The sequence below is a fragment of the Oncorhynchus mykiss genome, chromosome 21, assembly GCF_057628025.1.
Source record: "Oncorhynchus mykiss isolate SJ-2025 chromosome 21, ASM5762802v1, whole genome shotgun sequence".
NCBI classification, from domain to species: domain Eukaryota; kingdom Metazoa; phylum Chordata; class Actinopteri; order Salmoniformes; family Salmonidae; genus Oncorhynchus; species Oncorhynchus mykiss.
The window spans coordinates 42,790,785-42,817,911 of NC_143042.1; the positions used below are offsets into that span (position 1 = coordinate 42,790,785).

Here is a 27,127-nt window from a genome sequence, read left to right on the forward strand (position 1 = left end):
ATAAACCCCGCCTATTTCTAAAATGTATTTTCATTAAATGTGATTATTAACCTAACCCTAACCTTAACCACACTGCTAGTCTTATGCCGAACCCCAACCTTAATTTAAAAAAAGCAAATATTTGTTTTCATGGATTTTTACGATATCGGCGATTCTTACTTTGTGGCTGGGGTAACTAGTGAAAACATGGCATAGGGACCGGTGCTGTGTTGGAGTTTGACGTGGCACTCCGCTTTCACGATCAGGAATTCAGAGTAGAGGACTCGGCAGATACTCGCCAGAATACAGGTAAATAATTGCACAAAAAAAGCCTAATGGGATTTGTAAGAGGGTATTTTATCATATATTGGTCTATTGAAATGCATGTTTTTAACCGAATGCTTTCTCTGTGACGCAAACTTAGTTTCACATGTAGACATTTCCGTGTATGAACAACAATGTATCTATTTGTAAATAACGTACACTGCGCCTATCAGAAACGCATGTTGTGCGCTGGAAAGATGGATATTTATTCGGGTGCTGCAAACAACAGCTATATTTTCTTGCAGTTGATAAATATCGGCGTCAGTCTGGTTGTAACTAAATGGTAGACTGACGTTTCCTAGGTTGGCGATGCTAAGATTTGTGTCGGAAATAACGGTCTTTGACGTGGCAATTCTGGGTAGTGGCTGAAGAACTCGTCTTACATTTTTTTTGTTGCTATGACTGTCTCTTGATATTTCTGTCTTAATTTATGGACTTTTTACATTTATTTTTAATCTCTTTTGTATTTGATTGTCTACGAGTCGAGAACGGAGTTGTCAATGTGAGACAGCTGTTTATGTGGCCTTAATTGAACAAGATTTGACAACTGTGTAGGCTATAGTGTGGAAGTTCATCAAGTCAAGCTTAGTTGGTTCTAAAATAGAGAAAATGTCAACTTTACTGTAAGATTAAAAGATAAATAATAGCTTACAAGGAGAACAATAATTTGCTTACAAGGGAGAACAATATAGCATACTATTTTGCAGAAGGTGACATGTATTTAGGTCTGTATTTATTTATAACCGTTGGCCTTATTGAAAGGCCTATTGCTCAAGAATGATTTCACCAACACTGCACGTGAATAATTTGAACAGCTAAAGATATCTATAGCCTACAATTTCTACTCCAATATGTCATCATGAACCAACCATTGTCAAATGTTATCACATATATTCATCTTGAGAAAATAAGACATCTTATTTTAGGAGCATTGTTGCAGGAAACTGACATAAGTATAGTCACTTGTAGATAAGACAATGATGATGGGACCAACGGTCAAATGGTCCAATGCGCTTGGGTCTTGTTGTCTTGAGGTCAAATCTTGCTTGTTGGCATTGCCTAGTGGAGAATACCACATATTTACTTTGTACTGTAGGAAAATACTGATAGGTGTGGGGAAAAAACTACGGAAGACCACGAACCTGTCAAGTGTGCGGTCTCGGAAAAATGTTCCCATGTGCAGTGTCAGTAGTTTCTAAATGCTGTGGTTGGTGAAATTCTGTGAATTAGAGCTTTTTTAATCTCACTTTTAAATTCAAGCAACATTTTCTTGGCCCTTCAAATCTAGCCTGCCTTAAATTAACTGCATCCTCAGAAAACAAAATTCCTTGCTTCTGTCTTTGCAGGTTCTTGGATCTCTGCCATTTTGGAATGAGAAGACCTTAACAGCATTTAGGATGAGTCAGCAGGGTTATGTTGCCACGCCTCCATACTCCCAGGCCCAGCCTGGGATGGGGGGCTACCCAGCTGGGTTTGGGAGTTCGCCTGCCCAGCCCCTCTATGGACATTATGGGGGACAACCTCAGTCATTCCCAGCCCCACCAACAGGTAAAGCCACGTTCCTTTGGTCTCTCATTCCTCCTGTAAAATCTTTTGTTTAGCTTTTCATCCAACCGGTCTGATCTTGTCATTTGGGATGTGTGCAATTCTTTATTAGTCCAGGAGCAATTGTTTGTTCATGATTCAAGCAATGCAGCTTCCAATTGAAATGACCACATTTAAGCCTAGGGATATGTTTTTCTGTTGCTCGGCCATACTATCGCCTCGTTATTTAGAAGGTTTGCCCGTGTATACTGTACTGTGTCTGTAATGTGTGACTGCAAGAGGATGCTTTCTGGACAGCAATGCTATTGGCACAGCATTTAGAGGAGACATTTTGCTCAGGTGCATACTTTGTGTATATATTGTGTGACCATAAGAGGATTCTTTACCTTCCAGGTTTGATGAAGCCTGTGTCATCCCCCTCCGGCATGCCTCCGTCAGAGGTCTCCAGCCAGTATGGCTCAAACATTCAGCAGAATGGAGCTCACCCTCAAAGGTAACAGAGCTTACTCCACCGAGCAGAGTCCATTTACCACAATGTTCTAATGGTCAAATTCTACCCTTCTTCCTGAAGTATGCACTTGATCTATCCACCTAATGGAATTGTATTAAATGGAAATGGAATGGTGTAATACCTCTGATAGAAACACCCTCTAGCCCATGTTAACACCATGTCATTGCTTTCAACCAATGAGTGGGAGGGAGCAAGTGCACACTTTGGGTAAAAGGGTCAAGAATTGAAAGCCAACCATGGCTTCATCCCAATACTCTTAGTGCATTCTTTCTTCCATTTTCTTCAAGTCCACTAATAGGTAAATGGACTGAATATTTTTTTTGTCTGTTGGAACAGATAATATTTAGCTCTTTGTTTACTGTCCTCCAGGTACCCTGCCCCTCCTGCTGCTGCTGCCGCCTCTCCGTATGGACAACCCCCTAATTCCACCTACCACACCATGGCCCCCCAGGCCCCAGCACAGCAGCTCACCAATCAGATGGGTTCCATGAACCTCGGATATGGTAATTAATCACTGTTTGTAGAACTCAAGATTGTGGGAATGGTTAGGGGGGTGGCATCCACTTCAGAAAGTAAACAAGATGCAAAGCAACTTACAAACAAGTTAAAAAAAGCAAACGGCTGTGTTGTCCAAACAGTAGAACAGAAGCTTTTCATACTAGTGGTAGTCTAGATATTTATGGCTTTGTAAACTAGCATGCAGCTATGTTAGCAACTTGCCCAAGCCCAGACAGCTGATGTTCTGAGAGATGCAAAATCTGGATCGCTACAAATCAGCTGGGCTAGACAATCTGGATCCTCTTTCTAAAATGATCAGCCGAAATTGTTGCAACCCCTATTACTAGCTTGTTCAACCTCTCTTTCGTATTGTCTGAGATCCCCAAAGATTGGAAAGCTGCTGCAGTCACCCCCCTCTTCAAAGGGGAAAACACTCTAGACCCAAACTGTTATAGACCTATATCCATCCTGCCCTGCCTTTCTAAAATCTTCGAAAACCAAGTTAACAAACAGATCACCGACAATTTCGAATCCTACCGTACCTTCTCCACTATGCAATCTGGTTTCCAAGCTGGTCATGGATGCACCTCAGCCATGTTCAAGGTTCTAAACGATTTTATAACCGCTATCGATAAAAGCCAAGTCTTTAGACTCTGTCAATCACCGCATTTTTATTTGCAGACTCAATAGCCTTGGTTTCTCAAATGACTGAGTCGCCTGGTTCACCAACTACTTCTCAGATAGAGTTCAGTGTGTCAAGTTCAATTCTCGGGCCGACTCTTTTCTCTGTTGCTCTTGCTGCCGGTGAATTCTCTGATCCACCTCTACGCAGACGACACCATTCTGTATACTTCTGGCCCTTCTTTGGACACTGTGTTAACAAACTTCCAAACAAGCTTCAATGCCAAACAACTTTCCTTCCGTGACCTCCAACTGCTTTTAAATGCTAGTAAAACTAAATGCATGCTCTTCAACCGATTGCTGCCCGCACCCGCCCGCCCGACTAGCATCACTACTCTGGACAGTTCTGACTTAGAATATGTGGACAACTACAGATACCTAGGTGTCTGGTTAGACTGTAAACTCTCCTTCCAGACTCACATTAAGCATCTCCAATCCAAAATTAAATCTAGAATCGGCTTCCTATTTCGCAACAAAGCCTCCTTCACTCATGCTGCCAAACATACCCTCATAAAACTGACTATCCTACCGATCCTTGACTTTGGCAATGTCATTTACAAAATAGCCTCCAACAGACTACATCCAGTTTGGTGAGTAGAGTATCACAGTGCCATCCGTTTTGTCACCAAAGTCCCATATACTACCCATTACTGCGACCTGTATGCTCTCGTTGGCTGGTCCTTGTTACATAATCGTCGCCAAACCAAGTCTTTTCTAGGTAAAGCCCCGCCTAATCTCAGCTCTCTAGCAACACCCACCCGTAGCATGCACTCCAGCGGGTATATTTTACTGGTCATCCCCAAAGCTAACACTTACTTTGTCCGCCTTTCCTTCCAGTTCTCTGCTGCCAATGACTGGAACGAATGGCAAAAATCACTGAAGCTGGAGACTTGTATCTCCCTCACTAGCCAAACTGTAAATGGCACACCCAACTACCTCATCCCCATATTGTTATTTATCTTCTTGCTCTTTTGCACCCAAGTATCTCTATGTGCACATCATCATCTGCACATCTATCACTCCAGTATTAATGCTAAATTGTAATTGTTTTGCTTCTATGGCCTGTTTTATTTACTGCCTTACCTGCCTACTCTTCTACATTTGCACACACTGTACATATATTTTTTCTATTGTGTTATTGACTGTAGGTTTGTTTGTTTAACTCTGTTGTTTTTGTCACACTGCTTTGCTTTATCTTAGCCAGTTCAGTTAATGAGAACTTGTTCTCAACTGGCTTACCTGGTTAAATAAAGGTGAAATAAAAAAGTTATTGTTAGACTTCATTGATGCAGTGTGTTGACAGTTGTTCACACTCCCCCTACCTATCCTGCAGGTCCAGGGCCCATGCAGAACCCTCAGGCACCCCCCACCTCTCCCCCAGCCCAGCAGCCATTCCAGACTGCCCCTCCCCCAACCATGGGACAATCAACCCTGGGCCCCCCACCTGCAGGCCCCCATTCACCCCAGATGGCTCCCCCACAGTCGCCCCTAGCTGGCCCATCTATGGGAGGGCACCCATCTATGGGAGGGCACCCACCCATGGGAGGCATGGGTAGGCCCTTCCCAGGCCCACCCCCTCCAGGCTCTGGGGGCTTCCAGCAGCCTGGGCCTGGAGCAGCCGGACAACCAGGATACCCTCAGCAACCACAAGGTACAGAAAGCACAGTTACCTGTGGCTCAGTGATGATCACTGCAAAGCTTTATGGATTTGTAGGACCAGTTTCCTGGAGCCAGATGAAGCCTATTCCTGGAATAAAACATGGTTTTCAGGAATAATCTAGGATATGGTAACTCACTGTGGTAGTCAAACTTATCTTATTGAAGGTGGTGAGTAGTGTGTACAAATTGCTTTTGGAGTACTGTACCACTTAGTGTGTGCTTGCCACTAGGATTGCACCAGGTGTAGGTCACCAGAGCCTTACACTGTGGCATGGTCTGTGTGTCAGGTCAGTTTGGGGGGCAGATGGCGGGACCCTTCCAAGGTGGGGCAGCCCATATGTCCGGGCCACCTCAGAAAAAGCTGGACCCTGACTCCATCCCTAGCACAGTGAGTTCATATTTAATCCTCGTGTGACTTCACGTCTTTGCATGCCATGTCACATGTTTCCCAGCTACCTCCAAGCCAGTATTACCTATAAAGACATCTCTTTAGAAGACTGCTCACCCAGTATGGGCCCAGGATAGACATGTGAGCACCCCCTTTTTGTTACCCCCACCTCTCCAAATTACCTATTGTATGTGTCTTATTTGGATGAAATGTATGACTGACAAAGTCAACCCTGTGTCTCGTAGTTAAAACCACAATGCTTGACTGATTGTGGTTGGAATGTTCTCAGGCAAACAACAAAGCAACAGCAGAATGTGAATTTGTACGATACCAACACGTCTCCGTTACCACACACATCTAGCAAAAACTGACCGATTGAAAGCTTTCACCCACAGCCTGACTGTTTAAGGAAATGGCTCCGCACGGTATACACTCTTTCACTGACAATGCACCTCTCTGGTTTAGACACAAGTCACTGAGGACGACCAAGCCAAACGAGGAGGACAGGTGTACACCACAAACCTCAGGGGTCAGGTTCCCCCGCTAGTCACTACTGACTTTACTGTACAGGACCAAGGTAAGGCACAGGAATGCCACTGTACTGTAAACACAAACTTAGCTGTGTCATTGAACAGAACTAACCTTATTTCCAACAAACTTAACATAGCTTTTTGTCCAGTCCATCACTAGCACACCTGACTCAACTAATCAAGGGCTTTGTGATTACTTGACTAGTTGACTCAGGTTTGTTTGTGTTGGGATGGAACAAAAATGTGCAGTTGTGGGGTTCCCCAAGGAATGGATTAGTAGAACGTGACACGGATGGCTTTGAACAAATCTGATAATAGCCTTAGATCAAACATACACTTCTGAAATATATTCTAATGGCAACATAAGGGACATGATTGGGGTCTTTTCATTAGTGCACACCGTAGCAAAATGTTTTCTCAAGGGAAACGTTTTGCAATGAAAACTAGAGTTTCTTAGGTAGGTCCCTCCCTGTTTCGGCCTCTTTGTTTCTATTTGGTTCATATTGAGTAGACAGACCCCTGCTCTAACTCAAACGAATACCTCTAGAAGCCAGTAATATAACATAAACCTTTAGATGAGATTCCATTTTTTAAAACTTTGTATTTACTTTACCCTTTGATCTCGTTTTAAGTTGTGCCACTTCAGATTTGTCAAACTTAAAACATTTCCGTCTCAGAAAAATTGTTTGACCACACTGGAAAAAATTAAAATATATTAAGGTTCTCTTTGAGTGCAACGTTACCTGAAAATTGCAAGGGAAATACTGATGGTTATGAATTAAGTGGTAACGTTTGATACTGTACTTAAATGTATGAATTAGAACACTGAATATTGCATTTCTTTGTAAAAAATGAAAATGTAAGTTATTTACAGCCTGATGAATATATAAAAGGAAGAACTGAATGATATTAGGACTAGTGGAAGGCTTTATGCGTAAACACAAAATGCTAACATGTTTAAACTATATCTTTTCTTGAATCAAACTAATGAGTACAACTTAATTGAACCATTTACATTTGTATTTATTTTTAAAAACTTTGTTTCCATTTCTTTTTTCCTCTTTAGGAAACGCCAGTCCAAGGTTCATGCGTTGCACCACCTACTCTTTCCCCTGCACGGCTGACCTGGCCAAGCAGTGCCAAGTTCCTTTGGGTGCCATCATCAAACCTTTCGCCACGGTGCCAAAGAATGAGGTAGGCCTTATCCTGTGTATGTTTGCAGAGATTATCCACATTGTTATACAAAGTCAGACCACTAAACCACTTATGAATTCTGAAACCAAGATGTTTAAACCCAGATACTATCAAAACCTCAGGTACATACTGTAGACATCCTTTTAGGGAAGGGAGACACTAGCACTTTTAGTTTTACTCAATGACACGTAGATGTATTATTTCCTTAAAAATATACTGTACGTCCAAGTGCTGTAAACTTTTAAAAGTGTCCTGTGGACAACCTTCATGTGGATCTTGGGTGGTCTCAGGAATCCTGCCTTAGATATTCTTCCCTCATTTTGTCTTCTGTGCCAAAGGGCCTTTTTAGGCAATGCTACTGTAGCTTTCGCTCTGTCTCGTAGAAAGAGCTAATTAGCTAATGTCAAGATCTGCGTGGACCCCAGAATATGAAAGGGGTTCAGCAAAGCAATCAAGTGCATTGCCTTCTCTGGTTAGCGCTCAATGTCCAGACAGCACTAGCATGATTCCCATAGTAGGAAGCTAATGCCCTGCATAGATTCCATATCAAACAAAAGCTAACACATTATCGCCATGTTAGCATTATTGTTTTGTTTGTAATGAATGACCTCATTGCACAAGCAGTGAGTCTTAACTTTAAACCCTTGTATCGAACTTGGATTTATTCTAAAAAAAATCTAATTCAGCTTCACATCCCCTTTGGATGAACTACTTGGCTGCATTCACGTCTGTCTGCATGTGGAGTTTAATGGTCTTGGAGGCCATATGAAAAACATACACACACTAGTATATAAACAAGTACTAGAGTAAAAGCCTCCCCTCAAGAAAGACTCCCTTGATTTCTGCTCTTATTGGGACAATTCAATGTGTTTTTAGGTTAGATTTATATCCCCGAGACAATGTTTTGGTTGTTAGGCTACAATATTCTGGATAGTATATCATTTCAGTGATGCTTAATGTAAATAGTTTGAAGTAGTTGAACGAGATTTGGCTATTTGGCCATGCACATGTGAATATAGCATGTGCGCACAGTTTGTTTTCACTAATGAATGTTTGTGAGTGTACGGACTTTGTGCATGTAATTTATGCCATATGTTTCCATGGGTTTGTTTGTGTGTGGGCCAGAAGCTATAGGCACACCTTTACCATCTGTATTCCTACACATTCCCACTCAGCAGGAAAAATATTTCATCCTTACATTAAACAAAGCCTTATTCGGACAGAAATGTTCAGTTATAGGCAAATGTAATGTAAATGTAATGCAGCTATTTACATACATGGAGCATGAGATTGACCCGTTTCTGGGGAGCAAATCTGCTTTGTGTATCGTGACGGCACGTGTTGAGTTGCACGATAATAACTGTTTTGAAGGTATAGATGAGATCACCCACAATGTTTAGACTAAATGCTTTATGGCAGAGTGTGGGTCTACACGGGCGAAGATCTTGATAGAACTCACACTTGTGTAAAACTGCAACAACTTCACTCTTCTAGACTGTTGCACTGTTAGGTTTTGTTTTTAATTTCCACAATAGCTCTGTTTTTAAAGGCAATATTTGAATTTAAAGTAAAGCTAAATTTAACTGTTAAGATGATTGTATATAGATAGTGTGGCAGAACCAATTTGTGAGGCATAAACTGAAGCCTGGGAAATTACTCCACCTTTGGCCAAGGGAGCCACTACAGCCCAACTATCCAGGAGGACTGGCACACGTGTTTGTTTTTTTACCTTTATTTAACTAGGCAAGTCAGTAAGAAAAAAATCTTATTTTCAATGACGGCCTAGGAACAGTGGGTTAACTGCCTTGTTCAGGGGCAGAACGACAGATTTGTCATCTCAGGGATTCGATCTTGCAACCTTTCGTTTACTAGTCCAACACTCTAACCAGTAGGCTACCTGCCGCCCCAAACAGAACCAAACAGTCGATATAATCGAGAACAATCATCAGAAATCACACGATATGAATCAGACAGATGGGTGCCGCCTGACCCACTAGTTGGTCAGAAGGTTCAAATCAACGTTTCGTATCATTTCCAAGTAGGCGGTAATGATCATTTTTATTGTGTTGTAACTGAAACTAGAAGATCTTCTGATGTCCTTTCCCTTCGTCAAAGGTACATAATGATTTTTTAAGTGTTTTTACCCCAGGATAGCCCGCTAATATGACCCATAGTAGGGAAGAAAATTCCTTGAAAACAATTTGATCTACAGTACATCTACACCACGATATGAAATGTTGATTTGAACCTTCTGACCAACTAGTGTATCAGGTGGCGCCCCACTGTCTGATTCATGTCGCTTGATTTCTGATGATAGTTGTCGATTTCATATAAACCGATTGCAATTGTATCGGGTGCATGTGTAGCCTTTCATTTAATCAGCCTCAGTTGTGACACACTGGCAGAGAGCGCATGGGCACCGTGTTTTAAATCACTCTAAGGTTGGGTTAAGGATGTGATCCAAGTAAATGGTTTTTATTGCAGCCTTGCATCCTGGTTGTATTTACTGGTATATTATCCAGTCAATGGCTGCAACAACTATGCTTCTGTTAGTGTGTAGTTTGTGCTGCCCTGTAATAAACTCAGCAAAAAAAAGAAACGGCCCCTTTTCAGGACCCTGTCTTTCAAAGATAATTCGTAGAAATCCAAATAACTTCACAGATCTTCATTGTAAAGGGTTTAAACACTGTTTCCTATGCTTGTTCAATGAACCATAAACAATTAATGAACATGAACCTGTGGAACAGTCGTTAAGACACGAACAGCTTCCAGATGGTAGGCAATTAAGGTCACAGTTATGAAAACGTAGGACACTAAAGAGGCCTTTCAACTGACTCTGAAAAACACCAAAAGAAATATGCCCAGGGTCCCTGCTTATCCGTGTGAATGTGCCTTAGGCATTCTGCAAGGAGGCATGAGGACTGCAGATGTGGCAAGGGTAATAAATTGCTATGTCCGTACTGTGAGACGCCTAAGACAGCGCTACAGGGAGACAGGACGGACAGCTGATTGTCCTTGCAGGGGGAGACCACGTGTAACACCTGCACAGGATCCGTACATCTGAACATCACACCTGCAGGACAGGTACAGGATGGCAACAACAACTGCCCGAGTTACACCAGGAACGCGCAATCCCTCCCATCAGTGCTCAGACTGTCCGCAATAGGCTGAGCGAGGCTGGACTGAGGGCTTGTAGGCCTGTCCGCACCAGACATCACCGGCAACAACGTCGCCTATGGGCACAAACCCACCTTCGCTGGACCAGACCAGACTGGCAAAAAGTGCTCTTCACTGACGAGTCGCAGTTCTGTCTCACCAGGGGTGATGGTTGGATTCGCATTTATTGTTGAAGGAATGAGCATTACACCGAGGCCTGCACTCTGGAGCGGGATTGATTTGGAGGCAAAAAGTCCGTCATGGTCTGGGGCGGTGTGTCACAGCATCATCGGACTGAGCTTGTTGTCATTGCAGGCAATCTCAATGCTATGCATTACAGGGAAGACATCATCCTTCCTGCAGGCTCATCCTGACATGACCCTCCAGCATGACAATGCCACCAGCCATACTCCTCGTTCTGTGATTTCTTGCAAGACAGGAATGTCAGTGTTCTGCCATGACCAGCAAAGAGCCCGGATCTCAATCCCATTGAGCACGTCTGGGACATGTTGGATCGGAGGGTGAGGGCTAGGGCCATTCCCCCCAGAAATACCCGGGAACTTGCAGGTGCCTTGGTGGAAGAGTGGGGTAACATCTCACAGCAAGAACTGGCAAATCTGTTGCAGTCCATGAGGAGGAGATGCACTGCAGTACTTAATGCAGCTGGTGGCCACAACAGATACTGACGGTTACTTCTGATTTTGACCCACCCCTTTGTTCAGGGACACATTATTCCATTTTTGATTGTCACATGTCTGTGTAACTTGTTCAGTTTATGTCTGTTGTTGAATGTTATGTTCATACAAATATTTACACATGTTAAGTTTGCTGAAAATAAATGAAGTTGACAGTGAGAGGACGTTTTCTTTTTTTGCTGAGTTTATAAACTGGTTAGGATAATGCATGGTAGTAATCATCATTAACCTGAAGCCTGTCAATTTCACCCAAACTACTAACTAAGGCATCGTCTATGTACAGTTGACTATGGGTCAGTGCTATTCGGAACCTTGGGACGTCCCTACCCTTACCGTAACCATAATCCTTTCCGAACCTTAACCCTTACATAACCATTTTACATTTTAACTTCAATGGGGTAGGGACGTCCCAAGGATCCTAAAATAGCACGGACTGTTGACTATGGGCAACCGTTGACTCTCTAAAACAAACGTGTGACAGCTGTCTTATGTGATGGCTGTCTTATGAGACTATTCTCCTCTGTTCTATTGTGTGGCCCAGACTCCTCTCTACGTCGTGAACCATGGTGAGACTGGCCCGATCCGCTGTAACCGCTGCAAAGCCTACATGTGTCCCTACATGCAGTTCATCGATGGCGGCCGCCGCTACCAGTGCGGCTTCTGCAACTGCGTCAACGAAGGTACCCATAATGAGGGGATGGGAGACCTTATTTGGTCATAATGCCCCGTGGCTAAAGCTCAGCTATGGATCTGACTAATCTTTTGGAGCTCAAGCTAAAAAAAATAAGTTGTCTTTTTAATTTGAGTAACTTACATTATCCAAGATTTAAATGATAGTAGTTGGGGTTATTCTTCATATTTCTGACTTAAGGTCTGACCAGGGCTTTAGGGTAGTTTTGAACCCTCTTACATAGAAACTAATGCACTCGGGTAGGGGACACTATGCCTGAGAGAGCCATTTAAGGCGTAGTTGCTAAGCAGAGGCAATATTGTGTTTGGGGTATGTTTTTGTCACCACTGGTAAAACACGTTATTTTGTTCTCTCACAGTGCCAACTTTTTATTTCCAACACCTGGACCACATGGGCAGAAGGGTGGATTTATATGAGAGGCCAGAGCTGTCGCTGGGGTCCTATGAGTTCGAAGCCACCCTGGATTACTGCAAGGTAAGCAATGCTCTACCATTGTGGTTTATCTTCATAAATGAACCTTCATAGTGAACCTTATGTATGATATTGTTTCATTTTATACAAATAAAGAGAAATTGTCAGTTGGTAAAATAACTAATTTGAATTACTTTATGGATGAAAAGTAAAAATGTGTTTCAATCAATATTCCTAGCAGTTTATAATTCGCCAATAACCTACAATTTGAATTGACATAGAGGAAAGCTGTGATGGTACATGGAACAGAACGGATAAGACTGGCCAAACTAATGCTTGGCAAGAGTCTATCTCTTAAAGACTTGTATGAAGTGAAAGTGATTAGGAGCGCAGAGTACAGGCAAAAGCATGTTCTGTTCTCTCAACACCACCTCATTAAAGCCAAAAGTGCTCCATTTTGTTACGCTCTGTGGGGTGGTCTTTTCTAGTACATTCTGGGTAGAGGTAAGTGGCGGCTAGCAACGCCACGTTTTACTACTGAAGCCATCTTGTTACTTCAGTCTGTTTATTAATGTTTGGAAATGTAGTCCCGGCCAGCTTTCAGCGCAAGCATCCGAGGTGAGCCGAGTCAGACTGTTACCGCGGAAACAAAACAACGGCCTGTGCTGTGTCCTTCATCCACATTCCTAACAAATGGAGGGCAGTCGGATGTCACAGTCTTAACGGCTCCAAGATCCAAGCAAGCTGTAAGCTTAAAACGCAGAGAAAGTAATGGGTGTGGTGGAGGGATAGACAGGGCAGAACATGTGAGGAAGAGAGAAAATTGGGATCCAATAGTAGCCTACACGTTTCACCTAAAGTTGGGGTACAGATTTGACGTCTCTGGTGTGTTCACGTTATTATGTGTTTAACCTTGGAGGCAGGGTCAGTTGTTGATTTCATAAGTGAACAATAGTTTGTTTTCAGGGTTGTTTTAGACAAAGACATTTTAAACCGCAAATTAAGGAAATAAGGTGAAATAACAGTTGAATTGAAGTTGTAATTCAAAATGTCCTCTTTCTCTCTTTCAGAACAACAAGCCAGCCAGTCCTCCGGCGTACATCTTCATGATCGACGTGTCCTATGCCAACATCAAGAGCGGACTGGTCAGACTGGTATGTGAGGAGCTGAAGACCCTGCTAGACAACCTGCCCAGGTACACCCACAATACGCACACACGCTATCAAACACTGACCTCGTAATCAAGGAATGGAGCCTTGAACCACCTGCATTTTAGCACTCTGAAACCTGGCCCAATATCACTCTGCCTACTGCCTAGCTCCAAGATCTTTTTATATGCGATCTGCTAACTTGGAGTGAGACCCACTACATAGCCTTAGAAGTTACGGTGAAATGACGTAAGCCGTGTCCAATGTCAGAATCTTTTATACAATGCCCTGCTCTCCAAAGGATTAGCATAGGATAACTGAAGTCTCACGTCAGAGAGAAACCACGTTAGATTTATAGAAGTGTTGGTTTTCAACGCCCCCATCACCCATAATGTGTAGCTTGGTGGTTTGATATTTGGGGTGGGTTGCAGACCTCCAGATACATTATAGCCTACACTCCCTCCCACTTTTCTGTCAACACATCTTCAGGGGGGGCCATATGTTCGCCTGAGCTTCATTATGCTTCCATCGCCTCAGGGTGTAACACAATACTACTGGAAATCCGCGATACCTTGCCAAATATGGTTGTCCCACATCTACAAGGCAAAGAAAAAAGCATTAAGCCAAGTATTTAAGTATCTCATCAGTTGAAAATGATTTCCTAAAGGTTGTGGGGGTGGGTTGATGGGAGGGGGGAGATGCTAGGGGAAGGGAAAGAATGAGGGGGAGGGGAGAAAATGTTATGGTGCAGTGCAGACTCTAACCCTGAATCATGTCCAAGACACAAGAAGTCCGCGGCACAGATGGGTCTGATTTTTGGCTGTTTAATGTGGGTCGCCAGCAAGACACAAGGTTTTGATTTACCATCGAGAAACAGATGACATACTTCACCTGACTTTCCTAAAATAACTTATTTGGAAACTGGCCTGCAGACTTATGGAGATATTTGTCCGAAACCCTTACGTCACCCCCGAAACGGTTAGGTAGTGCTCTATCCAAACAAGCCCCCTGTTTTTAAATTACTTTTCTTCCCTGTTGTCCATTGAGACTTTGCTCTCTCCTGTATTGAAACTAATGGAAAACATGTTGGAAACAGAACACTTTTATAAGGATCTGCTGCCGAAATAGCCACATTTTTGCTTCTAGCTTGCTACTGGGGAAAAGGGGCTCCAAGAAAGCACACGCAGGTGTAGACTAAATCCTGTGGTATTTTCTCCTTCATTTTAGTATTTCATCACTGTTACTCAGTATGAAAACGAGCAATAAAAAGCTGCATTGCATGACTGCTTCTCATGTCAGTTCTTGATGTTGACATAAGTCTGTTCTATGGGTCTCATCATTTACATATGGCAGATTTAGTTATAACGAGCACCTCATTTATACTGGGTTAAAGTGCATGTTCTATACTGCTGTGTTCAGAAAGAAAGGGAGACAACCCCCAGTTTCCCCTGTCAGATGGGGAATACTTTTACACTTTATTTGGATAGTCCATCTGTAGTGTGACCATTTGTAGAGAATCAACTGCTTGCAAGGGTTAGGGTTAGGATAAGGGTTAAGTTCATGGCTAGGGTTAGTAGATAGTTGAAAATGATACTGAGCATCTACAGATGGACTATCCAAATAGTGATACCCATTGTTTTGATGATAAGGGTTTTAGATACAGGCCCCAGTTCAACAGACTTACTAGTCCAACAGGCCAATTCCAAGAGCTCTAATTTGTCGCTCAGGTTCTCTTCGTGCTACTACAGCTACTTTCTCTGTAGCCTCATCAACACAGAGGTGTATATAAAATAGAATTTATCTCAACTGGGTGGAATTCTCCCCAGTCCATGAAAATGAAAGTAATCTGTAAAGGGCTGAAAACAAAGTCATATATTTCACTGACAGTTTATTATTAATGCTATTGAACTTCTGTTGAGGCACGAGTTGGAGAGGGTTGTTTGTAAGAGAGAGCAATTGTGTGTGGACATTAAATCACATGACATCAGAGATGGCAGTCATCTTAATTGAAAGCATATGAGGCCCCTTTTTTACTTCACCTATCAGCACTTTGCCCTGAAGAAAAACAATCCTAACCCTCTTTCTGTGGATGTTTGTGTAAGTTCGTCAGGCATGACTGGGTGATGGCCCTTTTTTTGTTTTTTGTTTTTTTGGAATGGTGGATGCTGGAAGAGGTGCCCATCCCCGGAATGAGACCCTCTCCTCCAATGTGTTTTTTCTTGGCCTTAAAAATGGGTTTCTGCACCCAGGAATGTTTTTAACTCTAAAACTTCTCTCTAAAACACTCGTAGTTAAATAAATTATGGCGGGAAGTTGTTTTGCTAGAGCAAATAAATATACAAAGGTCTGAAAAACCGGGCATGAGATTGTGCCTTTTGACGTAGTGATATCGGAGAGGTTGAAGGAAAACCATTAGCGCTCTAATTAAGCAATAATGCCCGAGGGGGTGTGGTATATGGCCAATATACCACGGCTAAGGACTATTCTTACGCACGGCGCAATAAGGCACCACAAATCCCTGAGGTGCCTTATTGCTATTATAAACCAATCAGCATCAGGGCTCGAACCACCTAGTTTATAATTTAACATTACCTATTGAAGCATCAATAACCAAAACATGGATCGTAATGAAAAGAGCAATTACATAGGTCAACTTTTGATCTGGCTGTCCCATATCCTGTAGTACTGTATGCCTATTTGGCTGAAGCTAACATGACTGCGTTAAAATACTATTTGAAGTCTTTCAAATTCTTTGATAATTTGCTTGAGCCTGCCTGAAGTGCCAGATGGGCGGAGTTGATACTTTTGGGAATATTGTATTGTTTCTATTACCAGGTCCGTTAGCTAACACTGCTTACAAACAGTGTGTGTATCCACATTGATTTGTTATCCGTTCTTGTCATATCATGTTTAGAATACAACTTCAGAATAGGGGACTGATCTGCCGCTTATTGGCCATTTTATGTCAGAGTGCATCAGCGACTATAACAATTTAGTGATTACTTAATCTATGCTGTAACATAGTTCCCTGTAATGACAAGCATGTTTAGTTCAAATAGAAAACTATTCTGAAAGGTTCTCTCTCTTCTAGCCTGGTCCCAAATTTGTGTATGTTTTAGGCAAATATTATCAATGACATGACTATCATTAATGACTCAAGCCAGGCTACTGCTTCTCTCTCTCTGTCTCTCTGTCTCTCTGTCTCTCTGTCTCTCTGTCTCTCTGTCTCTCTGTCTCAATGACACTAACGCTCATCCCCAACTTTGCCCCCTCTTCCTCCCGCACAGAGAGGATGGTGCCGAGAGCTCAACGGTGAAGGTGGGCTTCGTCACTTACAACAAGATCCTACACTTCTACAACGTGAAGAGTGCCCTGGCCCAGCCTCAGATGATGGTGGTGTCCGACACGGCCGAGATGTTTGTCCCACTGCTCGACGGCTTCCTCGTCAACTTCCAGGAGTCTCGCGCCGTCATCAACAAGTAAGGGGCACACCTCTGACATGAGAATTGATTTGAGTAGTGATGCTTGATTGCATGTTTTCAAATATTTAGATATGTTCATTATTGTTTATGAATAGCAATAGGCAGGTCATTGGTAATGTTAGGCATCTGAACCTTTTTGAAGGAGGCATTGACTATATTTTGCTTATATAGCCCAATTGGGGGGGGCAGGATGAACTCTGCACATTGTCACACTTTGGGGTATAGATTACAATCTGATGCAGACCAAAGGGTAAACATTCTGTCTGAAACAATCTTACTTTGTGGGTTTGTAGTGGTCTCTTTCTTTTTGATAAATGTATACATTGTCTTTATCTCCAGCTCCTTCTCAAAGCCTGTCGATGTGCATCTATTTCTGTCAAAGCTCATTTCTGAACATTTTTCATGTGGTGAAAACAATTGTTGAATGACAGCATTTGATTATCTTGCCACACCAGGTGTCCAAGGCCTCATTTTATCCGTAGTTTCAGTGGTTTTCACCACAGATGTCAAGATAACGTTGAAAAACAGTTGCTTCCAGAGAAGTGGTCCCTGGAAATATTTTATATTAAAAAGACCCATGTGGATTTATATGGAAAATGGTCTTATCTATGCAGTTGTATGACACAGCATCAAAATGATTTATTACAACTTGATATTTTGGTATGTCTTATGATAAATCTCTTACTCCCAGATCAACCAGTTTGTTTTTCTGAAGAACTGACTCATTTTTCTCATCTTTTCTCAACTTGTACAATATAATTAAACAAATGTGAGTTGAGTCCTTGGTTTAGATCCAAATATGACTTTGTAGCAACAACAAAATTCTTCCAAGGGTGTTTTATCTACTGCATGAGCTGAGAAATTCACTCTTCTAAACTGTCTATGTGCATGATACTCTTCCAATGATCTGTGTAATTGTAAGGACAATACTGTTGGATGTAGCCACTGGCTGTCCCAGTAATCAAAAATAACTTTGTTTCCTCATCTCTCTTCCTTGATAAACCACAGACTGTTAAAATAACTGGATGGACACTGACCGCAGTACTTACACCCATCACCTCCTTTCAGATTAGCAGTCATAAAGGAAAGGAGGCAATGAAACAGCTATTTTAACACAATTGGGACAGAGCAAATTGTGTATCTACCAAGTGTTGAACACAATGTACCAGAGGTGAATGATTGTGACACTGTTCCTCCCTCTCACTCCTCTCCAGTCTTCTGGACCAGATCCCTGATATGTTTGCAGACACCAACGAGAGCGAGACGGTCTTTGCCCCCGTCATCCAGGCTGGGGTAGAGGCACTCAAGGTGAGAGGCTAGATGTCAACTCTGTCACACACGAGGGAATGGGATAGTAGGGCAGCTGTTACTTTGTCCAGGCGGTGATGGACTCTAAAGTACCCAATAACCTCTGATTTCATTACAATTGTTTATTTACATAGGGACAGATAGAAAAACACTGGCACATTGAAATGAAAAGATGACAGATTAAAAGACAACAGACCACACATAATAAGTTGATAAAGTTCATTGTGACATCAATTAAACTCAAAGCTAGAGGAATTATAATAGTCCAAAAAAATAAGTCTGTCAGCTGTAGAGGCCATCTAAACTTTTTGCAGTCACAGCCCCTTTACCGCCAACAACCCCCCCAAAAAGGGATTTGTTTTTTTGTCAGCACAGTCCATTATACCGTGCGTTCTCAGTTGGCATTGTGCCTTAAACAGTTTCTCCATCAACCCAATGACTCGGCAACTTTCCGTTTTGCTTCTTAATAGAAATGTTTATTTAATCGGCTCCAACTGAATTTTTCCCAACGGCTTGCCTTCAGTTTGAATTAATGTGTGGTAGAGGTCACACAATTTCAGATGCGAACAGACAGCCTTGCAGAAAATCTAATTTGATTTGGCACATGCGCCGAATACAACAGGTGTAGACCTTACCGTGAAATACTTACTTACAAGCCCCTAACCAACAATGCATTTCAAGAAAGAGTTCAAATATTTACTAAATAAACACAATTTAAAAAAAGTAATACAATAAGAAGGTTAGTGGAGGTAATTTGTACATGTAGGTAGGGGTAAAGTGACTATGCATAGATAGTGGTGCAGCAGTCTAAGGCACTGCTTCTCTGTGCTAGAGTCGTCACTACAGACACTGGTTCGATTCCAGGCTGTATCACAACCGGCTGTGATTGGGAGTCCCATAGGTCGGCGCACAATTGGCCCAGCGTTGGCCGGGGTAGGCCTTCATTGTAAAAAAAAAAATGTGTTCTTGCCTAGTTAAATAAAAGGTCAAATAAACAGCGAGAAGCACCAGTGTAAAAACAAATGGGGGGGGGTGTCAATGTAAATAGTCTGGGTAGCCGTTTGATTAATAGTTCTGCAGTATTATGGCTTGGGGGTAGAAGCTGTTAAGGAGCCTTTTGGAACTAGACTTGGTGCTCTGAAACTGCTTGCTGTGCGGTAGCAGAGAGAACAATTTGATTTGGGTGACTGGAGTCTTTGACCAAAATTGTTTTGGCCTTCCTCTGACATCACCTAGTATATAGGTCCTGGGTGGCAGGAACCTTGGCCATACCAGGCGGTGATGCAACTGGGTCAGAATGTTCTCGATGGTGCAGCTGTATAACTTTTTGAGGATCTGGGCACCCATGCCAAATCTTTTCAGTCTCCCAAGGGGGAAAGGGTGTTGTCGTGACCTCTTCACAGCTTTCTTGGTGTGTTTGGACCATGATAGTTTGTTGGTGATGTGCACATCAAGGAACTTGAAACTCTCGACCCGCTCCACTACAGCCCCGTCAATGTGAATGAGTGCGTGTTCGGCCCTCCTTTTCCTGTAGTCCACAATCAGCTCCTTGGTCTTACTCACGTTGAGGGAGAGGTTGTTGTCCTGGCACCAGACTGCCAGGTCTCTGACCTCCCTATAGGCTGTCTCATCATTGTCGGTGATCAGGCCTTAATGATGGCGTTGGAGTCGTGCTTGGCCACGCAGTCGTGGGTGAACAGGGAGTACATGAGGGGACTATGCACACACACCTGAGGGGCCCCCGTATTGAGGATTAGTGTAGCAGATGTTGTTGCCTCCCCTTACCACCTGGGGGCAGCCCGTCAGGAAGTCAAGGATCCAGTTGCAGAGGGAGGTGTTTAGTCCAGGGTCCTTAGGTTAGTGATGAGGTTTGTGGGCACTGTGGTGCTGATCTGTAGTCAATGAACAGTATTCTCACAGGTGTTCCTTTTGTCCAGGTGGGAAAATGCGGGTATGATGGTGAGTCACAACTAATTTGGGTCATGAAGACCATTGACTCTGTTGCTTTAGCCATCTGTTGACCTACACTTAAACCCTAGAATCCCCTCACTGAACGTGAAAATAATGAGGCCTGTCTAGGTCAAATCAATGTTGTTCCCTTCATTGAAACGATCACACAAGGAAATACTTTCATGTATATCTTTTTCCTGTATTCACTCTCTCCTGTTACCTCTCTGTAATGTGATATTTATTTTTGTTTTCTCCAGACAGCAGAATGCAGTGGCAAGCTGTTCATCTTCCACTCATCCATCCCCACCGCCGAGGCCCCTGGGAAACTGAAGAACAGGGACGACAAGAAGCTGATCAACACAGAGAAAGAGAAGGTAAAGAAAAATAACCCATCTTTTGCATTTAAAACAAAGTGGACCATATTATCATTGGCTATTAAAATGTTTTTAGTGTGTGAATAGCTTGCTTTCTAAAGTGTGTTTGGTTCCCCTGCGGTGTCCTAGACTCTGTTCCAGCCCCAGAAGGGTGTGTACGAGCAGCTCTCCAAGGACTGTGTGTCTCAGGGTTGCAGCGTGGATCTCTTCCTCTTCCCCAGCCAGTATGTGGACCTCGCCACCATGGGAGACGTCCCCACACACACAGGAGGCTCCATTTTCAAGTACAGCAACTTCCAGGTATACACAAACAGTAATGCAAACAACTGCACAATACAGTTTGTTTTTACATTTGAGTCATTTAGCAGACACTCTTAACCAGAATTACTTACAGGTTCAATTAGATTTAAGTGCCTTGTCCAAGGGCACATAAACAGATTTTTCACCTAGTCAGCTCAGGGATTCAAACCATTGGCCCGACACTCTAACTGCTAAGCTACCTGCCGTCTAGTTCCCCAGAGCGCTCCTTTTATGCCACAGAACATCTAATTTTGTCCACACTGCCATTTTGAGTCCATGAATCTTATTGAACACATGACATTACTCTCATTACATGAAATGCATTAAAGCCCATTTTCTCATTCAGATCTTGGCACTGGACCAATATTCCATGGAGTATAATTGGGGGAAACTCTGTTACCTTGTGGTTGACTGTGTCACTACCTGTGTATTTCAGGTGGAAATGGATGGAGAGCATTTCCTGAGTGACCTGAGGAAGGATGTGGAGAAGGCCATCGGGTTTGATGCCATCATGAGAGTCCGCACCAGCACAGGTAATTCAGTCAACTCTTTTTAGTGTATTGCACTTGTATGTACTTAAAAAAGATGTACAGTTTAGATTGTAGAATTTAAGAACATTTAAATTACATTTGTTTCCAACAGTTTTACATCGCCAGATAATTCCAATGCTTAAATTATGCATTGATTTAAAAGGTATTTAGGTAAAATTTGTTTTAATACTGCTAGACTGTATTGCACTTCAAGACACTAACCCATAGTTTTCCTTTGTCTCTCCTGCCAGGCTTCAGGGCTACAAACTTCTTCGGTGCTATCCACATGAACAACACCACAGATGTGGAGATGGCTGCCGTGGACTGTGACAAGGCTGTGACTGTGGAGTTCAAACACGATGACAAACTTAGCGAGGAGACGGGCGCACTCATGCAGGTGTCTCTCTCACACACACACACAGACACACACACACGACTCAACAAAAAAATAACACAATTGTTTTGCTGAAGTCATCTTAAGCTTCTGTTTTGAATGTTTACCACTAATCAGATATTTAGGCTCACTGCAAAGTGGATATTTGACTGCCACAAATACAAATATGCATCATATTTAATAACCAATGTATCCCATTCACAATGTGTTTTCAGCCAAAGGTTCCACAAAGCCTTAAACATCCTACTCTGACATGTAAGATTTGAAATCATGACAGGCTTTTGACCCTATAACGGCTTCTGTGTGTGTGTGTGTGTTCCGTTTCCCAGTGTGCCTTGCTGTACACGACCGTCAGCGGCCAGCGTCGTTTGCGGATCCACAACCTCAGTCTGAACTGCAGCGCCCAGCTGTCTGAGCTATACAAGAGCTGTGAGACTGACGCCCTCATCAACTTCTTTGCCAAGTCAGGTGACTACACACAGCAGAGTATTACTGTATTTAGGCTTGTGTTCAGTAAGGTCCAAATGAGATGCCCAATAAATCCACTTCCCATCTAGGCATAATGAATGCAATTCGATATAAAGAGTTATTCGCCAAAGTTCCGGAGCATGTCTAAGTATTTTTATAAGCCTTTGGGCTGGATGTGTCAGTAGTTCATACATGCAGAATCTATGAGAATAATTACTCTTACCTCAAATAGAGACAATGCGTTTGAAAGCGACTGTTTTTCAGCAAGCTGTGCCATTTTCCCCCACATGGGCTAGCCCCCTAGCATTTTGAGTTCTACCAATGAGCTTCAGCCCCTTGCCATTTGAGTGACAGCTAGCAAGAGGCACATGATGCACACACAGCAGAGAGAGAGAGGGCAATGACGTGGTGCACATATGTGACGTAGTACACAATTTTCAGGGACCACTTGGCTCGTGAGCGCTACTTTCCGATCTACTGGCTAAAAAGTATACAAAAGTACTGGAGAATCTCTTGAATTAAATAGTCTGATCATTGGATGTAACATACTTGGCTGGTGTTTTATTATGCATTATTCAGCATAATGATACCCAATATGTAGACCTTTATCTGGGAAATCTGCTTAAGTCGACTCGTGACTTGTGGCTTCAACATTGCTGGTCGATGGTGTCATAATTCTACTTTAGTTAATACACCTCATGCATCACTTTAGCTTCCTCATACCCAGTATATCTAAATCACCTTATAAAATAACTAAGAGGTGAAGTGAGTCTTTTAAAACCAGAACCATATGCCTCCCATAAAGTATTAGTGACAAGCAAACTTGTTGTATGACATGAGAGCACTTTAGACAGCTTTAGTGTGGGAACACAGTTACTGACCTACAAATGCCCTCTATCTCTCCCTTCATCACTCCCTCTCTCTCAGCGTACCGTGCCATGCTGAACCAGCCCCTGAAGACGGTGAGGGAGATTCTGGTCAACCAGACGGCCCACATGCTAGCCTGCTACAGGAAAAACTGTTCCAGTCCCTCCGCTGCCAGCCAGGTCAGTGGCACAGAACACTGTGGACAACTTTCATAGAATAAAAAGTTGTCTTTTTAAAAAATGTTTTAACTTGTCTGTGTTATGGTCGCTTTTTACAAATGCAGTGGTGTGATTTAACTCCTAGGCTGGTGACATTTCAAGTATCTAGTTTTAAAGAAGTGTACAAACATCCATTAACTTACAGGTGCAGGGTACAAAAGTAAACTGATAAAAGAAAGACTGAAGGATCCCTGCAAATTTGATTCCTACTGCAGTTTTAGGTTTGCTTTCGTCATTTCAAGTATCGCAAACATTGTTACTACAATTGTCAGGGAGTCGTATATTAGGGGTTCTCACTTGCTCCTCTCTCCCCTTGTGTAGCTGATTCTGCCTGATGCCATGAAGGTGTTCCCAGTCTACTTAAACAGCCTGATGAAGACTGGTCCCTTGGTGGGCAGCGCTGAGCTCTCTACAGACGACAGGGCTCACCAGAGACTCATCGCCACGGCCATGGGGGTGGAGGATACCCAGCTGCTGCTCTACCCACGCCTTATCCCACTGGTGAGACAACGCTCTCCTGCCTTATCCTGCTGAAGAAACCGCACACACACAAACGCACACACCTCTGGCTCGGAGGTCCTTTTTACCAACTGCAATTACATTTTTCTATGATCATGATACCTGTTTCCTTCCTCATTTAGGTAAATGGACCTCCAATCTTAAGTGTTCTATCCCACTTCCTGTCATCATATTGTTAGTGCGGAGTTCTGGCTACATGGTTTTCACTTAATTGATGTCAAAAGATACTCTGGGATGTATACTGAATATCACTCTGGTCAAGGGATACAATAAATAAACTGAAAGATATTCAGTGTGGATCCCATTAAGGTAAAGAAGACCCCTGTTCCTGATGAACAGCAGAGGGCAGCATTTCGCTGCACCTCCCTACAACATAGTTGACGCATTTACTAGTTCTTTGGTATTGGCATCCGTAAAGTGTGACATCCTCTTTGATATGGCAACTCATTCCACAAAAATTATGGCATTTGTATAAGGTTGTGTATTGCATGCCAGCACACAAACAATTACCCAGCAAAACCTGCCATTTTGAGGTGGCTGATAAGAGACGCTGAATTAATAGTGTGTGCATGAGACTTCAGAGAAGAGTATGAGGGTAAATAGTTGCCCTCAGTAGAATAATTACATGCTTCATAATTGTGACAAAATGGATCATACAATGGCAGTTATTTGCTCTCCTTCACATCAATTGCCATGTTGCTGGGAAAGTGCCAGGCACTTGTGATTCATTTGGTTTTCATTTGTGGGTCACAGCAAACACGGCAATTGTTTTAAAGAAATACTTTAAGATGTGCATAATTAGGGTTGGAATGTTCCTCCTAATAATATGCTGCAAACTCTGGAGCACTGCTCACCAGAATGAAAGTGCAAGATACATTTAACTTGTCAACCCACCTTGATATGGCAAAAAAAATAGTACCAGTCTCATTGAAAAGGTGTACAGCTCAATATTTTGTAAGGACTCATCTCAAAATGCTATTGTTGGGGTCCAGTTTATACAATGGTTCTTGTTACAGATTGTGGTCTAACATGAGTCATGTGCAGCCCCCTCCATATCTTTGAAGTTATATTCATTCATTGATTCCTCCTCCAGCACAATATGGATGTTGCCAGTGATGTGGTGCCAGCTCCAGTGCGCTGTTCTGAGGAGCGCCTGACAGATGCTGGCATGTTCCTGCTGGAGAATGGGCGCTCCCTCTTCCTGTGGCTGGGCCAGGCCTGCCCCCCAGAGCTGGTCCAGAGAGTCTTCAATGTGCCCTCCTTCGCCCACCTGCCCGCTGACCTGGTGAGGACCAGAACTCCCTTACGCCCAAGCTCTACAGAGGATGGAGTGTTTTGAAACCCCTTAGTTAGATACCATTAGTTCAGATATTTGAAAAGTTCATTCAAGACTGCATAGAAAGAACATATCCCTAATATTCATGTGTTTTCCAGAGCTCCCTGCCAGTTCTGGATAACCCACAGTCTAAGAAGCTGCGTTCCATCATTGACTCATTGCTTGACCAGAGGCCCAGCGCCATGAAGGTACAGTATTCGATGTATTGGTTACTGTTACTATGCATACTTTTCACTGGATGTCTAAACTACTTTGATATAATTAAAGAACAGTATCTGTTTGTTGAATTGGGAAACAAACGTAGCCATATTTATCACATGGTCATAAATCTTACTTTTAAGCCCTGGGAACAATAAAATCACATATTCAACAGGCTGCCCAAGCTTACACTCTTTTTTGCTTGAAAGCAACTGCCGAGTAGTGAAATATGTTGCTGTTGATATAGAATAATATTAATAATAGACTGGGTAAGTTTGAGCAAGCTTTTAAAAAAACCTGAAAGCAGTTTGTGCAGCAGTGTGCACCTCAGGTCCTCGAGGGCTACCAGGTCTGCTGGTTCCATTCTAGCTGATGAACACCTCCCAAGATGCTCATCAGCTAGAATGAAAACCAGGAGTGTCTTCTTACTATTTACATCATTTAGCGATTAAGTGCCAGGGAGAAAGAAAAGCAAACAGGACTGTAGTCCTTGAGGACCAAAGCTGTGCACTGGAGTTAGGGTAAGGTCCTAAGCTGACTGTGTTCCTGTGCATAGCTTCTGATCGTGAAGCAGAAAGACCGGTCTGAGATGCTGTTCCGCCAGCACCTGGTGGAGGACAAGGGGCCCCATGGTGGAGCCTCCTACATGGACTTCCTGTGCTACGTCCACTGCGAGATCAGACAAGTCCTCACTTAACACGCACCCCCCTGGATATCACCTCTTACAGAGTCCATAGCTGCCTTTCCAACAACTCTTTAACCCCTTATTCCACACAAACCTACAGGACCACCGTTCTCTCTTGAGTATCAGGATCTGTGCTCCAGTTTGCATTGTACATTTGTCTACATATGAGTCAGTCTGACTTCTTTAAGTGAACTGATTTCTATGTAAATTGGCCAATGGTTGTAAAAGGAATTGCTGGGATTCGGGACACATTAGACAGGTGGTTTCACTATTGAGTAAACCCAATTTTTATTAGTGTATATTTAGCTTTTTTATTGCCAATGTCTGTCTTTAAGCACATACATTCCTTGTCACAATTTCTCATTAGGGAAGAGTTGACAGAATTTCACAGCATCAAATGGTAATTTAGTCACATGGGTTGGAATAAACATCTGGTTGCCATGACTGAAAATTGGTGCCGTGGCTATTAAATTAATGGCTCACTTTACCATTAGTGATTGGATTCCATTGTTTTTCCATTCCCCTCAGGTATGGAGAGAATTTCCTAGCTAGATTATTGATACAAGGCCAAATCCAGTGACAACTCCCTGACAAACATGGGAAAAATAACCCCAAAAATGTTTCTGTAAAGATGAGATAAATTCCACACTCTTAATTCCAATTGTATACCTTGGTTTTTCTCCAAGTTACTGCTTATGTCTCATTTACTGGCATTATCATTACTTTAATATATAAAGTCAATTATTGGTTGTATGTATGCGAGGAGGTTTTGGGGGAAATGGAGTTCCTGTGCCAGTTCAATCTGCCTTCATTTTTTTGTTGTAAATATAGGCCATTAGTCTATTCCAGTGAGATACAGATTTCAATCTGTAAGGTTTGTATGCAAACATATCTCAGGTCATACCTAGCAATTGTGGTGCAGAGATGGGAAAACAGTGGCATAACTTGAATGGATGTATTCGAGTGAAGGGGCCTTGGAGTAGATTCTGAGCCTAAAGCCTATAAATATATCTATATAAAAAAAATATTGTTTTTGATTAAATTCCTGACTACATCAAGCTTTTGAGAAGTTATGTGCTTGTCTTATT

General features: G+C 42.6%; 1 protein-coding gene across 4 annotated transcripts; it reads left to right on the top strand.

Annotated features, from left to right (window-relative positions):
- Positions 1-27,097, top strand: LOC110500610 (protein transport protein Sec24D). Of its 4 annotated transcripts, none has more exons than XM_021578063.3 (24): positions 33-288; positions 1,650-1,851; positions 2,242-2,341; positions 2,729-2,862; positions 4,872-5,189; positions 5,485-5,585; positions 6,051-6,162; positions 7,182-7,309; positions 11,702-11,840; positions 12,210-12,325; positions 12,850-13,008; positions 13,333-13,457; positions 16,698-16,889; positions 18,107-18,200; positions 20,408-20,524; positions 20,654-20,824; positions 21,261-21,357; positions 21,606-21,751; positions 22,078-22,216; positions 23,144-23,262; positions 23,623-23,802; positions 24,914-25,105; positions 25,255-25,344; positions 25,911-27,097. In XM_021578063.3, exons 2-24 carry the CDS (start codon positions 1,701-1,703, stop codon positions 26,049-26,051), a joined length of 3,261 nt encoding a protein of 1,086 aa, XP_021433738.3. In that variant the 5' UTR covers positions 33-288; positions 1,650-1,700; the 3' UTR covers positions 26,052-27,097. The 4 variants fall into 4 exon arrangements, with proteins under 4 accessions (XP_090070834.1, XP_036813965.2, XP_021433738.3 ...); XM_036958069.2 differs by having other exon boundaries at positions 66-288; positions 4,878-5,189; XM_090214708.1 differs by lacking the exon at positions 12,850-13,008 and having other exon boundaries at positions 1-288; positions 4,878-5,189.
- Positions 27,098-27,127: the final 30 nt, after the last annotated feature.

Bases quoted from the DNA above. Each gene is read 5' to 3' on its own strand.
- LOC110500610 (XM_021578063.3), top strand. From the start codon at position 1,701: ATGAGTCAGCAGGGTTATGTTGCCACGCCTCCATACTCCCAGGCCCAG. The intron at 7,310-11,701 runs GTAGGCCTTATC...TGTGTGGCCCAG, and splicing joins CCACGGTGCCAAAGAATGAG to ACTCCTCTCTACGTCGTGAA. The intron at 22,217-23,143 runs GTGACTACACAC...CCTCTCTCTCAG, and splicing joins CAACTTCTTTGCCAAGTCAG to CGTACCGTGCCATGCTGAAC.